The 16,641-nt window shown below is 44.8% G+C and overlaps 3 protein-coding genes across 3 annotated transcripts; 2 read left to right on the top strand and 1 right to left on the bottom strand.

Moving 5' to 3' along the window:
• The first annotated feature begins 567 nt into the window (after nt 1–567).
• Nucleotides 568–7,554, top strand: LOC117844830 (uncharacterized). Its single transcript, XM_034725624.2, has 20 exons — nt 568–1,257; nt 1,353–1,538; nt 1,624–1,847; nt 2,008–2,080; nt 2,190–2,246; nt 2,492–2,571; nt 2,649–2,711; nt 3,050–3,137; nt 3,260–3,355; nt 3,454–3,531; nt 4,203–4,276; nt 4,460–4,524; nt 4,649–4,812; nt 4,910–4,977; nt 5,048–5,108; nt 5,499–5,536; nt 5,816–5,884; nt 6,087–6,399; nt 6,677–6,781; nt 6,859–7,554. Exons 1-19 carry the CDS (start codon nt 949–951, stop codon nt 6,704–6,706), a joined length of 2,136 nt encoding a protein of 711 aa, XP_034581515.1. The 5' UTR covers nt 568–948; the 3' UTR covers nt 6,707–6,781; nt 6,859–7,554.
• Nucleotides 7,555–9,056: 1,502 nt separating this feature from the next.
• LOC117844833 (serine/threonine-protein kinase VIK) lies at nt 9,057–13,581 on the top strand. Its single transcript, XM_034725628.2, has 11 exons — nt 9,057–9,672; nt 10,446–10,520; nt 11,167–11,283; nt 11,432–11,526; nt 11,719–11,839; nt 11,924–12,003; nt 12,200–12,259; nt 12,330–12,451; nt 12,547–12,632; nt 12,782–12,894; nt 12,987–13,581. The coding sequence occupies exons 1-11, from the start codon at nt 9,316–9,318 to the stop codon at nt 13,108–13,110; spliced, it is 1,350 nt and encodes a 449-aa protein (XP_034581519.1). The 5' UTR covers nt 9,057–9,315; the 3' UTR covers nt 13,111–13,581.
• Nucleotides 13,582–13,957: 376 nt separating this feature from the next.
• Nucleotides 13,958–16,357, bottom strand: LOC117844839 (transmembrane emp24 domain-containing protein p24delta9). The gene is made up of 4 exons (XM_034725637.2): nt 16,001–16,357; nt 15,677–15,886; nt 14,431–14,507; nt 13,958–14,338 (listed from the first exon to the last, which is right to left on the bottom strand). Exons 1-4 carry the CDS (start codon nt 16,256–16,258, stop codon nt 14,194–14,196), a joined length of 690 nt encoding a protein of 229 aa, XP_034581528.1. The 5' UTR covers nt 16,259–16,357; the 3' UTR covers nt 13,958–14,193.
• Nucleotides 16,358–16,641: the final 284 nt, after the last annotated feature.

Below are 16,641 nucleotides of genomic sequence, written 5' to 3'. Positions count from 1 at the left end.
TGCTAGACAAGCTGCAATGCAAAAATAATCTGCTAAAGAAGCGAATCGTAGACTCCGCTACTTGTGATCTCTGTCATCAGGAAGAAGAGGACGCCGAGCACCTGTTCTCCAAGTGCCACTTTGCCCGCCTGTTTTGGACAAAGCTAGGATGGCTGGAATCCTCGCTCCCTTCACCAGCCTCCATCTGGAACTCTAAACCCCCCGAGGGGGGTCCCTGACACTTTGCTCTCGACCTTCCTTCTCTTATGCTGCTGGAGACTATGGAAGCACCGACACGACGTCCTATTCCGGGGAGAACAACCTAACCTCGCCCGGCTGTTCTGCGGTTGCAAAGAAGACTGTGTGCTTTGGAGACGTCGCCTGCCTCGCAAGTTCCGCTCGATAGTTGGGTGTGGTGTAACTTGTTTACTATGGCGTGAGTTCTCCTCCCTTTTCCCCTGTGTAATATCTAGCCCAAGGGCGCTATGACTCTGTAATCGGTGCAGGCACCCGGTTCGCCGGCATCTGTGGAAAAATTTCAGGTGGGGACACTCATCCCCTCCGTCGTTACCATAAAAAAAAAAAGAAAAGCTTAGACGCCACCTCTGCATCATATCACACCCTTTTACAATGTACAGAAACAGAACACGTCAGTCACTTGGTCAGTTCTCTGCGAACAGCATCACGTTCTTCTTCAAGAAATCAGAACAAGAGCAAGCACAGGAGCACGAACACGAATCGAACAGCTCATTCCCCACCCCTCCGACGCGCATCGGACGGTCCAGGCCGGAAACAAAAAGCTTGCTGCAGTCGCCGCCGCCGCGGCCCGTGCGGTTTCCTGTCCGCGTTCCGAACGAAGAAGAGAAACAGAGCTCCCGCGCGCGGCCGGGTGGATAGCTGACTGCTCCCCGTCCCCCCATCCGGCGGCCGTGCTCCACAGTCCACAGTCCACACCGCGTGGCCAACAGCATGCGCGGCCGCTTTCTCCTAAACCCCCTCCCGCTCCTCCTCACCCCTAAACCCCCCTCCCGTCCCCTCGCCGCCCACTTCCGCGCCGGCGCCGGCGCCGGCGCCGCGGCCCATCCGCCCGCACCCTCGCCCACGCCGCGCCGCGGGCCCGTGGACGAGCCCGACGTCGGCATCTCCCGCTTCGCCTCCTCCGTCGCGGGCTTCCGCGGCGCGCTCAAGCAGCGCTACTCCGACTTCATCGTCCACGAGGTCGCCCGCGACGGCGCCCTCGTCCGCCTCACCTCCTTCGATCTCCCCGACGTCGACGAGGTCCCCCTCCCCCGAAGCTCCCGCGCTGCAGTCTTATCGGGCACCCGTGAGGCTCTGACCTCGCTTCGGCTTGTGTGGTGCTTGCGGATTTGCAGAGAGGGGATAACGCGGCGGAAGGCGACGCCGACGCGGACCACACGCGGGCGCTGGAGTCGTTCCGGCTGCTCTGCGGCGAAGCGGATTACGACGCGTTGAGGGGGTTTCTGGAGAGGGTTTTGGAGGGAGATGGGGATTTGTCGCCAATCATTCTCTCAGCAGATGCCGATAAGGCTCATCGTTTGGTGGGTTTGGTTCTCGCAGCTGTGGTTTCGATGGTTCCTGGATGATCAGTGTGTCATTGTTCTGTTCTACATTGTTTTTGTGCAGGAGGTGCACGAGTTCATCAAGAGGAATTTCAAGTTCCTGATCACGGATACGGTTGAGCACGGTGATGGGATTCAGAAATGTATTAGGGTGCGGTTGGGATCAGGGCCACGCGGTGGGAGAGGGAGGAATATGAGAGGCATGGACGGTTCAGGCTGGAGAGATGACAGGCCGTTTGATAGTAGAGGCTCTACATCCTGGCCTTATCACCTGGGGAAGTTCCTGAGGTGATGACATATTGTTTGTCATTTGCATCTATCCTCACATGGTTTTAATCTATGACCTGTTGAGAAAAGAATGTGTTAGGATGCACATTTGGCTTGCAATTCGTATTTGATGTCTTTTGAAACACAATTGCTAGCTGATAATAGTAAACAATATTACCAGGTTTCACCTTTATAAGGAGAACAGAGACACACAAGAGGCACTAGGAGTTATAGGAAAGATGCTAGGGGTTCAGGTAGGTGCCATGTTCTGCTTCACCAAAGTGCTTTTGCAGGTTTTCTGTTTTGAGTTGTTGAATCCATTCATCGCTTCTGTTGATTGGTTGGTGGCATTGATTTCCACAGCCACGATCATTTGGATTTGCGGGGACAAAGGATAAACGTGCCATTACAACCCAACAGGTACGCCCTGAGTTGTTTTCATTGGTTGGTTTATTGGACAATATGGGTTCAACTTCAACATGGTCTGGTCGGGAAACAAAGTATCTGAATAAGCTTTATCAGATGAAAGTCTGATCTTAGTGGTAACTGCAGCCAAGAAAACCTTTATCGGAAGCATATGTGGTGTAGTTTCAAATGAAATACTAAAGTTGCACTTTTTTTTGTCATTGAGTTAATAATTTTCTGATTCCCCGTCTTCTGATCAGGTGACACTTTTCAAAGTACATGCCAGTAGGTTGGTCGCTCTTAATAGCAAACTCGCAGGTATCAGAGTTGGAGACTTTAGGTAACCAGTAAAGCATATGATCTACAAACTCCTTTCTTAATAAATTAACTGACAACTTAACTGCAAATATTTCCCAGTTATGTGAATGAAGGCCTTGCTCTTGGTCAACTCAGAGGGAACCGGTTTGCAATTACTTTGAGGTGCGTATTCTCCTTGCTATGTGTGACACTATTGGCACCATATCATGCTGGTAGTATGTCAGGTACGGTCTTAGTGAAATTGTTTGCACTTTGCCAATGTTATGCTACACACGTGCTGTGAAATATGCTATCAGACTCATGATAAAATACTTGTTGGCTTGCTTTAACACAATGTTTTCAACTATTCCATGGTGGCTATAAGTTTTAAGTTACAACTTACGAGGAATTGTAAAAGTTTGTCCCTCATTGTGGGCTACTATCTTTAGTCCATGCACTTGTGCCACGACCTTGTTTTGTAATTAAAGAGACAATGGATAATTCATGCTATTTCTTTCCAGGAATGTTGTTGCAGAATCAGATGATGTGATAAAGGCTGCTGTTGATGGCCTGAGTAAAAATGGATTTATCAATTACTACGGCTTACAGGTAAAGGAAACCTACCTTTTTTTCCTAGCCAAGTTCATACTATTTTTAGTTTTTTGTGTCATGGGTAGTTCATCATTTTTGCTTGTTATACCTTTTTAAGAATGTTTCCATTGTGTTGGCAGCGCTTTGGTAGTGGTTCAGTACCTGGTCACTTTGTCGGTGCTGCTTTGCTTAGAGGAGAGTGGAGACATGCTGTTAGCTTGATTCTTGGTACAAGGGTAGGTGATATTGCTTTTTCCCTGTTAAATAACTAAATATTTTATGTCAAGTGTGAAGATTTGAAACTTACTTTCATTATGCAATGAATGAGGTGCAGGTACATTATAAGGTCCATGGCGATATTGATGCAGCACTTAGTGGAATCCCCCGATATCTCACGATGGAGAGAGCTATGGTAGGCTTACTCTTTTTTTCTAGGCTTACATGTTGCCAAAAATAAATCCGTAGACCTTTTCCTTCCTAGCATATCTAGTACATATCTTTTGGATACATATGATTGGATTTATCTTTTGTGTTTCCTACCTGCCATGAGCTTGCTTTACCATACAGTACATAGTTTCTGTGAACCGTTAAGGTGTCCATGCCGTGCCATGCACGAATTTTAAGTTCAGCGATTCTGTTTCAGCTTCAGTTTCAAATTAGGAAGCTTGGAGAGGTCCAGAGTGGTGAAATTTGCTCAACTATGTGCTTTAAACTATAATACTAGTTTAGCCAGCCCTAGGTCCTATGCATCACCATGCAGCCCATCTTGCATGCAGCAGATTGAAACATTGGAGAGCACACAATTATATATGTTCCATGCTCCATAATGTTATGATGATCTAGTTTTGTTACATCTTCTATACAAAATATGCCCACCAATAGAGAAAAGTTGTCAACTTATACAGTAAGAGGTAATAAATAAAAGTATTTCCTTTCTGTCCTGCTATTTCGAGCTTGAGTTTTGCATTTGGTGTTCCCATATTCACAATTTTACATATTTTAATTTTCTCTTTTACCATTTTAGCATTGACTTCTATTGCATTAATGTGGGACCCTTAGAATTATGCTTTCTTTCATTTCCAGCTTCAGCGTTTGAAGAAGTACCCTGGCAACTATCTACAAGCACTAATGGCTATACCTAAAACATTGAGACTGATGTATGTTGCAGTACATTGACCTAAATTCTCGTTTTATTATTAACTATGTGATGAAGAATGTAGCACAACACTATTATGTTGTTTAAGAAATTACTATCTACAATCTCCTGTCAGAATAGGTTGCTATAGCGTTTTGTATTTACTGTCTGTGCTCTGGTATTCAAATAGAACCATGCTGTGCAGGTATGTACATAGTTACCAGAGTTACCTATGGAACCATGCTGCAAGTATGAGAGTTGAAAAGTATGGTAAGTCTACTTGTGCAATGTGTTCTGCTGTACTCATTCAGGCTGCTGTTCTAAAACTATATTTCGGTTTTCTAGCATATACTCTTGTTTTGTCTTTATATGCTAATAACTGCTGAACTCGCAGGTATTTCACAAGTTGTAGAGGGTGATTTGGTTTACAGAAAGGGGTGCTCTCTTGGAGAAGCAGCTACAGTAGATACTTTCGACAATGATGATAGCAATACTAATTCACCTGAAATGGAAATATCTTGTGAAACACTTCCTGAAGAAGTGATCCAGTCTGTGAAGGTTTGCTAGACAATTGTTATAGAGATACTTATACTGACAGCAAACCTGTGCATAACACTGATATAACAAAATTCCCAATCATGAACTTCTCTTGTAGATAGTTGATTCTGAAGATTTATTGAACGCAGCTTACACGTTTGAGGATGTTGTCCTCCCTTTGCCTGGGTGAGGATCACATGCTTTATGCTGTATAATTTTGTGATTCAAGTGCTATCCTTACCTTTTCCACACGCAGTTCAGAAACATTGTTCCCTGGGAATGAAGTTGCTGAGATTTATCATGAAATAGCCAAGAAGGTAATGAATTTTATGATGAACATTACAAATATTTCAGAGGATTGTTGTGGTATAAATGGAAGGAACATGTATTAACAAATAATTAAATACGTTGTACAACATGCATTTTACTTGGAGTTTAAGTTATGATATTACACGTTTTAGTCTGAAAGTTATGGTAAGGAAACAATTTGTTAGGGCAGGAAGTTGGTTTCAACTTTTAGCATGGTTATGCTACCGGTTAATGCATTATCTCCTTTTTAGAGAAATTTGTGAGATTGAGAATCTTTGACAAACTTGTGGAATACAAAATTTTTCCAGTCAGATTATGAAGAAGTGATTGAGTTTCACACATTCAAATAATTTCTTCTCAAACGATTGCCATGACATTTATCTAATTTTGTGACTCAGGATGGCATTAGCCTGGTAGAGAGCGTCCATGGGATCAAGTAAGTCACTCTGTCACAAGGTCCATTTTTTTCTAGCTGTCTCCTCTTTTGAACAACTTTATGATCCTACAAACTACAATCACAGTGCCATCATGGCGTGAATTTGGATTCACGCCAGATGGTTAATGAGGACTTAAAATGACATTTATCTATGCAGAGTCCATATGTTGTGTCTTGCATATTGGGAATATAACCATTTTGGTTCCTTACACGCAATATCCTTAAAGGCCAGCAGAGCAAGTTCTTATCTGTCATATTTCCTTGATTGTCATTTGTTAGGGACTTCTCGATTACCAGCATGAAAGGAGGTTACCGTCGGCTACTCCAACGACCTATTGATTTTGAATGGTACACACAATAGAAGTAGAGTTTTCCTGTTTTGTTTAATCAAATCCTTTGTTCTTGTCTTTTAGTTGTAAGTTTGCTTGAAACTATATCTATATTTTCTGCAGTGAATAGCGTAGATGAGCAACCCTAGCTGTACATGTACTCATGCAGTCATGTAGGATATTTGGTGCTATTCAATTAAATTTGTTTTTAATGGTTGCAGGGACCTAATGACTTACACAGATGACAATGTACCTTTATTGGAAACTAATTTAGTTGTTCTATCCAAAACCAACCCATCAGAAGCAAATAAGCTGCTATCTGATGGGATTTCCAGTTTCGCATCATGTGATTCTGGATTGGATGCTTCATTGGACACCTCTGGACCAACCACTGAAGCTAGCTCAGTGAAAACCAAATCTAATGGCATCTCAGAACCGTTACCCGAGAAACTGGCTGTAAAATTAGAATTTACTCTACCAGCATCATCCTATGCCACAATGGCCATCAGGGAGTTGACAAAGACTTCAACTTCGGTATGTTCCTGACCATTTAGTTTATTTGGTTTTTAAAGTACTTCATCAGTTATCTTCTCTATCAATGAAATAGGCACAATCTCATGCCCGTTAAAAAAAAGCACTTCATTATCTTCGCTACTCCACTTCATCTTTTAGTCCTTGAACTGAACCACTGGGGCTGTACCAGGATTGTATGATTTTCTGTAGGCATCACGCACAATGCTTTTCTTTTGAAGAGACTGTTAGTGCAGTGGCACTTCAATGCTTGGACTCATCCACCATCTCTTGTGTACAGGTTGCTTACCAGAAAACGTTGAACTCCTGAGCCTTTTTGGGTAAAATGCATTCTGCACAAAAGCTGATCTCCATTGTGACGAGAAACATCATGCAGGTTTAGCAGGTAATTTTCCTCACTAATTTACTAATTTTCCTCAAATTCCATGTTATGATTTTCAGACTTTATGTTTGTGCTTGCAGTAAGATATTTCTATTAAATTCACATCATATGCGGATATGCTATTTGTGGATAGATTGGGAACTGGAATGACCGCTATCGTCTGAATCTTAGTTCCAAGTTGATTTTTCCCCCCTTCTGAATGAAGTCCGCACTGAAGGACACATGCCGTGGGAGTGTTGTGTGTGTTTGCTGTGACATGGATAAGTTTCTGAAGGGCAACCATCCGTCGGCTGGAAGCTGGTCGGTGAACGAGTTGTGGTAGAAAGCGCTATCCAGAGATGCGCTATAGGAAGAGATTATTAATAGGGGCAAGAGGAAGAAATTATTCGGGGAAGACGAAATACTCCGGGGGGAAACTTGAGGTGCTTGTTTATTCATTGCTTGCTGAAACAGAAGCATGGCAGCGCCACTAGGATCCAATAGTTGCAACATGAGCATGTGGTGCCCTGGCCTAGCAACATGACATGAGTGCAATAGCACAGGACTAGGGAGCAGTAGCGGGTCATGGCACATCCGCACCGCGTCGGCACGTGTTCTGTAGTCAGTTCTGAGTTCTAACCCAAATAAGAACCAAGCCAACATGGTGCAAAACTCTGCAATTGTAGTAACAAAGGCAGGCTTTTGTTAAACGGAAAGGGTTTAGGATCGAGTGACGCATGCATGTGCACTAAAAAAGGGGAACTTTACCACATTACAAAAAGGGAAACTTTTCCGCATTTTATTGCAGTCAATGCCAAAAAAGCATAGTATATGCTAATATGCTTGCCAGAGGGAAATCAGAAATGTCCAAAATTTGCTTATCCTCTCATCTGATCTTCTTTAATCAAGCTTTGCTTTCCAAGAGAATGTGTAACTTCAGTGCTGTCTGACTTTGGCCAGGCATCAAGTGGTGCTAATCCACACGTCTATTTATTAACACAAAATACTTGGTCCTCAATGTTTATCTCTTGTACAATAGGCACCCATGCGACGAACCAACCGATACATATTCCCACAAATGATGAACACCATTACCAAAGTTCTGATGTGGACGTGGATCATCATATATAATCATACGGCCACCCTGAAACTTGCCGATCGGCCAATCGCCATAGAGAAATCAGAGGCCAATGAATGACAATGTATTTCTTTACCCGAGGATAAGGACATGTTGATAAGCATGCTCACGTCATTAGACCAAAACCCAAGTCTTGTTTCGAAAAAACAAACAAAAGCACAAGTCAATATCAATATCTTTCTCGTCCTACAAAAATATCGACGTCACCGTCCATCCCATCAGTTGCTGCACGGAAAAGAATAGAAAGCGAAAAGCTAGCGGAGCAAGGGACCGGTTGTGCACTCGCGGAGACGGGAGACCGGGTCTCCAAAGGCAGAAACTTTGTCAAAATCCTGGAATCCATGTGCCGCACATGGAACGCGGATGCTCACCGGTCACCGCTGCTTTGCCGACCACTGCCATCACTGGTGATTGGCGAACGGTGATAAGCGCGTCGCCCTCTCGCTGTCAGCCGCGGGATCGGAGCACGAGAGCACCCCCAGCGAGATACGCCGACGCACACGCAGCGCCGTGTCAGCCTCAGGGTGCCCCGGGAAAGCATGCGCCTTTGTTCATCCATCTGTCTAATCCCGACTCCCGAGCCCGTCGCTTTTCGAAACCGGAAAGAGAGCTCGACGGGGACTGGAAGGAGAGCACGCATGGCGATGGGAATGGGATCGCGCTCGCTAGTCGCTACTGAGGCAGCGCCGCGGTTGCATGGCCAATCAGCGTGTTGGTCGCCTACACGGCTACACCGTCTTCTGCACGGTCGATTTCTCCGAGGTTGCTGTAAATTTTGGCCAGTCATGTTCGCCATGCTCTCGTGCAGGCCCCGTGCGTGCAGAGTGGATGGCTCGATCCGAAATGGCTCAGTCTTGGTGGCAATTTCGTGGAGAATTCAACTCTTTGCTTTCGAAGTCAACGGCACGCACGAAAATGGAACGAAATGAAGCGAATGGCGTCCGCTCCGTGGAAAAATCGCCGGTTTTGGATGCATTTCACTTCACCCTGTGGGTCCGATTGGCCTTCCCAAGCCAGGCTGGCACAAACGACAAGTGGAGGGAGGCGTCGGTTAACGGGTTAAAAAGCAAGCGGGTTAGCTCGGGTTTATTACTGATTACTCCTTCCATCCCTTATTATTTATTGCTTGGGAAGCGGGTTTGTGAGGGAACATGATTTTCTAGAGACAGATAAAAAGGAAACATAGTTTTTCAGATAAAAAGGGACGGAGGGAGCAGCTCGCAGCGTTCAGATCAGATCTCATGCACGCGGCCCGAGGGAGAGTTAAAATCAATCAATCCCCCGCACCGGAATAATAGGATTTCCGGAAAGGAAGCGACACACACACGAAGAACCTCTGCCCGCCCACTCATCATCAGATTCATTCGGTTCGGACCACCACGCGACGCGCCCTGAGGGCCAGGGCGGGAGAGACCGAGAGATGAGCGGGGCGGAGGACGCGGCGGCTGCTGCGGCGGGTGGAGGGGGCTCGGGCGGGGGGAGCAGCGGCGCGGGGTCGTCGGGGGGCGGGAGCGGCGGCGGAGGGGGCGCGCGGCGGGGGAGGTTCGACGACAAGGGCCTCGTGGCGCGGACCTCGCTGATCCTCTGGCACACGCACCAGAACGACGTCGGCGCCGTGCGCAAGCTGCTCGAGGAGGACGCCACGCTCGTCAACGCCCACGACTACGACAGCCGCACGCCGCTCCACGTCGCCGCGCTCCACGGCTGGCACGACGTCGCCGAGTGCCTCATCGCCAACGGCGCCGACGTCAACGCGCAGGACCGCTGGCAGAACACGGTGAGTGGAGCGGGTCGGGCCAGGCGACCCGCGATCGATCCTTCTCCTGCCTGCCTCTCTCGTTCCTTGTCTCGGCGTTTGGGCTCGCGATTTTTGCGTGTTCTTCTGGCTTTGTTCCGATGTTACGGGCTTGATTTGGGTTGGGTCGTGCTACTGGCCTCTGTTCGTTGCGTGTTGAAATGGTCCGGATTTTCGGGTACGGGTCCGTTTGAGATCTTACTAGCTTCTGTTGGGATACGATTTCATGTGTCGTGTCATGAATCGACGATTTGGGAGGAACACGATTAGCTGCAGCCCTTAGTTTGCGCTCTGGAGCATTTCATTCGAATGGGTGGTGGTAACTTGTCATGTTTTCTTCGTTGGACTTGGAAAATCGGTTTTGTTTACTGTTTGCACCTTGCTGCATTTGACCAATTTGTAGCTTATCCTGTGAATTCCTGGGGGCTCCTGCTATGTTTGGTTGTCAATGCGTGTTACTGCAATGATCCTTCGTTCATCCAGCTGCTGAAGCATATTTGTATGGCATTTGTAGCCTTGCAATGTGTCGCACTTGCTCATTTGGTTTGGTTTGTTGTTAGTAAGCTTTGGTTTCATGTAAAATTGGTGTGCAACGTTAATGTAAAGTGGAACTTTAGGTTTCTGATTGCTAATTGGGGTTGCGTTTGTGATGCAGTGGTGTAAATATAGGTTGGCTTTGTCTAGACTCTAAAATATGATGCCATATTGAGGACCATTGCTAATGATGCTAACTTATCTTTTTTTTTTATGAACAGCCACTAGCTGATGCGGAGGGAGCTAAGAGGCAGGCTATGATTGAGCTGCTCAAGGAGCATGGCGGATTGACATATGTATGTGGTCGATAACATGGGTTTGATTTAACAGGTTGCCTTGATCATCGCATTGCTAAGTTTTAGGGTTGTTTAGGTTTGACCAGTAGCTCAAGATTACTAAATCTATAACTTGAACACCAGGTATTCCAATTCCACCTGTCACTGTATGATATGGATTTAGTGGGTGAGTCCCCTGTATATTGCTCTGCAGCTGTTACCGGTATAATGTTTCTGAATTTGTATCCAGGAGACCATGAATGGTCCCAAATGTTGTTATCGGAAGTAGAGGTGTCTTTTCTTTTGGAAGCAAAATATTAGGTGATCTAAGCTGGGCATTATTAAGAATTTGGATAGCTTGGTGATTCACACATGGCTATGAATTTAGACATGGAAGAATGTATAACAATTGTGCCTCCATTGATAAACAAAGAGATAGCATCCACTTTGGGGGATCATATGTGTTTATGTGTTCTGTTAATTGAGAATTTTGGTGTACCTTTTGCTCGCAACTAAATCAACCATGCTCTTTTTAGTTAGAAAAACAAATGCTCTACTGGACTGATAGTTTTGAAACTGGTCATTTTGATATAATCAGATTTTGTTAGGCTGATGCATCATATGATCTTTCTCATCTCCTTCGGGTTTGTCCTTTAATTTCCTGTAGGGGAAAACTGGAAGCCATTTTGAACCGAAGACAATTCCGCCACCTCTAACAAACAAGGCTGACTGGGAGATTAACCCACTTGAATTGGACTTCACAAAAGCAGTTGTCATTGGAAAGGTTCAAGTCTTCAAACATCTCTTACTCAATGCAGTTATTTGATAAAGCATCATCATAGTTTACTGATGTATGGTACTTCACTTTTAGTTCGTTTTGTATTTGGGTTAAATGTAAATCTTAAGTTCGTCAAACCTGCTACCTACAACAGGGCTCTTTCGGTGAAATTCTGAAAGCAAATTGGCGAGGAACACCTATTGCTGTCAAGCGCATTCTTCCATCCCTATCTGATGACAGGCTGGTGATGTAAGTAAACTATCAGAACAACTGTTAACCTCCCTGAGTACTCCAACCGATTTGATTACATGAATTTAATATGAATTGTGTCAAACTAATTTTGGTTGAATCTGTAACTGTAGGTGTTCTAGTTGTAGGACACATGTTTGTGTATGTGTTTTTATCTAATATTTTCTTATAAAACTTTTGCTTAATCTGCAGCCAAGATTTTAAGCATGAAGTCAACTTGCTAATAAAGCTGAGACATCCAAATATTGTCCAGTTCCTTGGAGCAGTTACAGAAACCAAGCCTCTAATGCTAGTTACTGAGTTTCTACGAGGAGTATGTATTTTGTGTCGCAGTTCAACTATCATTTTGTGTGTACTATTCGGAACCTGTTCATGAGTAAGTTAAATGCATTTTCAGGGCGACCTTCATCAATATCTGAAGGAGAAAGGTGCACTCGGCCCACTTGTCGCAGTTAATTTTGCTCTAGACATTGCAAGGTATTTTCACCTCATGTGCTTAGTTATGCCACAAACACCATATCCTTGAGCCTTCATGTACTGCCTGCCTGTATTTCTGACTCACTGCATCACATACCAGTGTCATTCATACAATGCGGTAATTTGGTTTGCAGTAATTCTGACCTGTTATAATTGATTCATGTGTCATTGTCTTCATTGATTTTCTGTTTTGCAGGGGAATGGCATACCTTCACAATGAACCTAACGTTGTGATTCACCGAGACTTAAAACCAAGGTCCGTCAGATTGTTTTTTTTAACATGAGAACATTTTTGGTCCGTTCTAACTTAATGTGTCAACTTCTAGAAACATTCTTCTGGTGAATTCTGCTGCCAACCATTTGAAGGTTGGAGATTTTGGTCTTAGCAAGATCATCAAAGCTCAGCATGCCAATGATGTATACAAGATGACTGGGGAGACAGGAAGCTGTAAGCTTCAGGAGCTACCACTCAACTTTGAATCACTTCTCTTGAATTTGTATGTTAACTAATATTTAACTGTTTTGATTTTCGTACTAAAATAGACCGCTACATGGCCCCTGAAGTTTTCAAGCATCGGAAATATGACAAGAAAGTTGATATCTTCTCTTTTGCCATGATACTATATGAGGTAATTTTTTAGCCTAAAAGCAGGGGTTGACCCAAGGGCCACTCAGATCATTTGGACCTTTTCCTAGAGCCGTGAAGGCCCTTGCGCTAGTGGGTCCCCGATCAGTTTTTGGGCTAGGCTGAATGACCAATTGTTCTGTATGATTATAGATGCTGGAAGGCGATCCTCCTTTCTCCAACTATGAACCTTATGAGGCTGCTAAGTACGTCGCAGAAGGGCATCGCCCGGCTTTCCGTAAAGGACATACTAATGAACTGAAGGAGTATGTACAAGCCAAACAACTCTTGACACTACAATTGTCACGTTAAACATGGCTGCTATTTTAGTATTTTAACTTGCTTTCTTTTGTTGCAGTTTGGTTGAGCTATGTTGGTCTGGGGATATCAACCTGAGACCTTCTTTCTTGGAGATCCTCAAGAGGCTCGAGAAGCTCAAGGAGCAATTTTCACACGAGACCCACTGGCATTTGTTCCAGTAACAGTGCATATATACATTCATTACTACAGGTGGTGTTTTGAATAGGGTTTTCTTGGGAGATCTAACATTGATGAATGTACAAAATTAGGTGCCTCGAGAAAGCTCCACTGAGACGGTGAAATTTTCTTGCTGTTTTACTTCGATGCTATTTCTGTTAAAGAAAACAGAAACCTTGTTTGTACTGCAGCATTACCTCTTTTTCTTTAGGTTTCGCTCTGCTTCAGCTAAAATTGTGAAAAATCTTGAGAGCTATTAGATCATAGTTCTGCAGCATATAGGTGGATGTGGCCATGTGGGGTTCTATAGATCAGAAAGTTTCCTGCTATTTTCTGTTTCAAGATCTTTAGTTTGTTGATGAGAATTGCTTCGCTGCCTTTGGAAAGTGATTCCTCGTGCATATTCTATAAGTGTCAAAACAATTTACTGTAAACTTATAAAGAGAAATATTGTTGGATTACAAGGTTTTGTTGTATGATCTAAGTTTATACCCTGTAGAAGCTGGTTCTTTGATCCGGTTTCTTGGATGATCTGGTCATCTTACGGCGCTGCAGTCTCAAACTTTCTTGCAACCTTAGCATATCATAGTTGTCAGGTCATGAGCTACAAACCAATTTGATGCAGTTTTGGACGAGGCTCCCGTTGCTATAGATGCCGCTGCTGGAAGGCGCCTCTCTGAGCAAGGCTCCCGTTGGCCGTTGCTACTTTCTAGCCTGTTAGCCATGCTGCATACTATAAGCAGCCATTACGTGTGCCGTCAATTCATTAGGTCCAGGGCGGGTGCATTTAACTATAAGGATGGCAAAATTATGACGATCACAGCAATTATCTGGCATGGCAAAGAACGAAAATGGTGCCCCCCAAATTACAACATGAATTATAGACCGGAACGCATTTGAGTTTTTCTTACAACTTTTTTTTTTGAATTTCGACTGAACAGACTAAAGCACAGCGAAGCACATTTCTCAAGTATGACACACATCGTTTCTTACATGGGTTCACGCTCTGTAACATAGATTAACCGTTCACACAAAAAAGTTACACCTGTCCGCTCTAGTGCTGTGTGCTATCGTGAATAATTGGGGAACTACAGCAGCTTCTTTCTCTCGAAGAAAGTCTTCAGGTGCCACAGCTGCAAACCCGCCACTGATAAGCAGATGCCGAGCGAGAGGAACCCGAGCCAAGCCATCCTCGAGTTTGTTCGCCTGTTCAGGTCCTGCATTTCCTCCTCCCTGGACACATGACATGGCCACAATGTGATACAGGAAATGCTTTGCCAACGTTAGTTTCAATGTTGCCAGTCATAGTCGATACTACGTACTACCTTTCACGGAGATAAAACATTTCTTCATGTATATTTTTGATGGTTTCCTCTAGCTTCTTCAGCTCTAATTCCATCATCTGCAGCATACAAGCAACAACACATGCATAAACAGAGGTACTAGCTATAAGAAACAACATGCAAAAAAGCACTATATGCACCATTCTCACAAAACAAGACAAATATGTCAATTCGAAGAAATGATTACGAGATCCTATAAGTAGTGTTGGCACAGCTAACAGCGAACCTGAGGAGCAAAGACTAGATGACACAATTATTAGCAAGATCAGTAAGTGTTCAATTCCTAGGTAGCACTAACAGTTTAATCTGCAGACCCAATTATATGTTAATGAGGTGAAAATACAATAAGCTACCCAAAGTCCCCTAAGTCAAAGTCAGAAACCATAAGTCTTCTTTTCTCCCATTCTTAAGTTAAAAAATATGCTTATGATAAGCATTAGCAGGTTTCGCCTCTGTTCAATCAGAATATGATTCTAAATGGCAAAACACAGTTGCAAGGATGTGACACTCATAACTAAGTCATGCATAACTAAAACAAGAAAGAGAAAACACCAAATCAGATATTAAAACATACAGATGTCAATTGTGTACTTATTGTCCATCCAGGCACACTCAGGCCTCCATTTTTAAACCATTTGCATAACTTTTATGAAACTGAAAAGCACATAAGTAACCTGTAGGCTACTAAAAAAATCATACTTGAACCCAACCTCAGGGTTAAAAAAGATTAACTACCACTTGAAAAATATGCTGCTCAACAAAAAGTGGCAACTCTACAAAGATCCAAGTAGTGAAATGACAAAATATGTGTTCATACCTAGATTAAACCTAGTGTTGTTTTCTACACCAGTATACCAACAATTGAAGTACTCAAACCAGTAGAATCTAGCAGCCCACTTACAAACACAGCAAAATCACAACCAAGCTGAACGGTGCAAACCATGCTCTCAAACATCAACATGACACAGAATTGATCAACAAACTATCAGAATGCGAATTAGTAAATTACTCCTGTCTAATGCTAATCACCCAAACCCACAACTTAATCCACACCCAGGCACCCAAATTTACAGAGCAATCCTGCAATTTCTGTTGTCACAACCAAATTGGAATCATGATATATTTGATTAATTCGACAAACTGAATCACTAACCAACACTACAGCCTGACCAGATTGGTAGCGATTTGAGCAAAACGAAGGTAAGAATCTGGAGGGCGAAATACTCACATCGACCTTGCCCTTCTTGGCAACGCTGGGCCAATCCTTGGCCGAGACGCCGCTCCTCCAGTCAAACTCGAAGCCGATGGTGACCGGCGGCTTGTGGTCGGGCGCCCAGAAGCAGGCGAGGTAGTCGCCCGCCTCCGTCGCCGTGAAGGCAAAGTGCCCCGACTGCACGTTCTCCGCGTAGTGCATGCTGTTCCCGTACGGCGACGTCACCTGCGCCACCATCAATCGAAGCAAAGAGCCCCAGTTACTCAAACACAAGCATGGCCATGGCTTCCGCATCCCAAATCACCGGACGCCGACGGGCGCATGGCGCTGCTCGCTTACCCTGAGGGAGATGCGGTGCGATTCGGGGAGCTGGGCGTCGGGGAAGTTGGGGTCGGGCCCGACGACGTGGTACTTGCCGACGGCCATGGAGTTGACCTTGATCTCATCGGAGATGCACTTGGTGTGGCCGGACTCGAGGTCGAACCGGAGGGCTCGCGCCGGCCGCGGGGCCGAGAGGAGCGCGAAGGCGACAAGGAGGAGCAGCGCGGACGGGCGCGGCCACATGGAGGCGGGGGATCCGGGGCGCCGCGCGGCCATCGCCGGAGATCGGGGAGGTCACGGGCGAGGGACTCGCGTTTGGCTTGTGGGGAGGGGAAGGTTGATGTGCTCGTGGACGCTTGGACCTTGTGAGCGCGACTAGTTGAAGAAGGTTTCTCGAGTCTGACGTCAGAGTGCTTAAAGCTGCAGTGTTAGCTTGCAATTGCAGATTAGGGGAGCTCTAACCAAAGCTTGGTAGTATGACTGGTTTGTCCAATATTTGTTCGTTGTGAATTAAGGTTTAGAGGACCATAGAAGTCTTGGCACCAAACTAAAAAAGTATAGCAAATTATGGTGAAATTAGCGAAATCTTGGCTTGGCAAGATTAATATGCTATCGTCTACTTTGTCCTAAATATCATATATTTGAAATGCAGGCACCCA

The sequence above is a fragment of the Setaria viridis genome, chromosome 2, assembly GCF_005286985.2.
Source record: "Setaria viridis chromosome 2, Setaria_viridis_v4.0, whole genome shotgun sequence".
NCBI lineage: Eukaryota > Viridiplantae > Streptophyta > Magnoliopsida > Poales > Poaceae > Setaria > Setaria viridis.
The sequence above is the reverse complement of the archived record's forward strand: the minus strand, read 5'-3'. Positions and strand labels throughout refer to the sequence as shown.

Excerpts from the sequence above, each read along its gene's own strand:
- LOC117844830 (XM_034725624.2), top strand. The coding sequence starts at position 949 with ATGCGCGGCCGCTTTCTCCTAAACCCCCTCCCGCTCCTCCTCACCCCT. Across the intron at positions 2,247-2,491 it reads GTGCCATTACAACCCAACAG|GTGACACTTTTCAAAGTACA; the intron begins GTACGCCCTGAG and ends TCTTCTGATCAG. Across the intron at positions 3,532-4,202 it reads TCACGATGGAGAGAGCTATG|CTTCAGCGTTTGAAGAAGTA; the intron begins GTAGGCTTACTC and ends TTTCATTTCCAG.
- LOC117844833 (XM_034725628.2), top strand. The coding sequence starts at position 9,316 with ATGAGCGGGGCGGAGGACGCGGCGGCTGCTGCGGCGGGTGGAGGGGGC. Across the intron at positions 11,284-11,431 it reads AAGCAGTTGTCATTGGAAAG|GGCTCTTTCGGTGAAATTCT; the intron begins GTTCAAGTCTTC and ends TACCTACAACAG. Across the intron at positions 12,633-12,781 it reads TTGCCATGATACTATATGAG|ATGCTGGAAGGCGATCCTCC; the intron begins GTAATTTTTTAG and ends GTATGATTATAG.
- LOC117844839 (XM_034725637.2), bottom strand. The coding sequence starts at position 16,258 with ATGGCCGCGCGGCGCCCCGGATCCCCCGCCTCCATGTGGCCGCGCCCG. Across the intron at positions 14,508-15,676 it reads CCAAGAAGGGCAAGGTCGAT|ATGATGGAATTAGAGCTGAA; the intron begins GTGAGTATTTCG and ends TGTATGCTGCAG. Across the intron at positions 14,339-14,430 it reads ATGTTTTATCTCCGTGAAAG|GGAGGAGGAAATGCAGGACC; the intron begins GTAGTACGTAGT and ends TCATGTGTCCAG.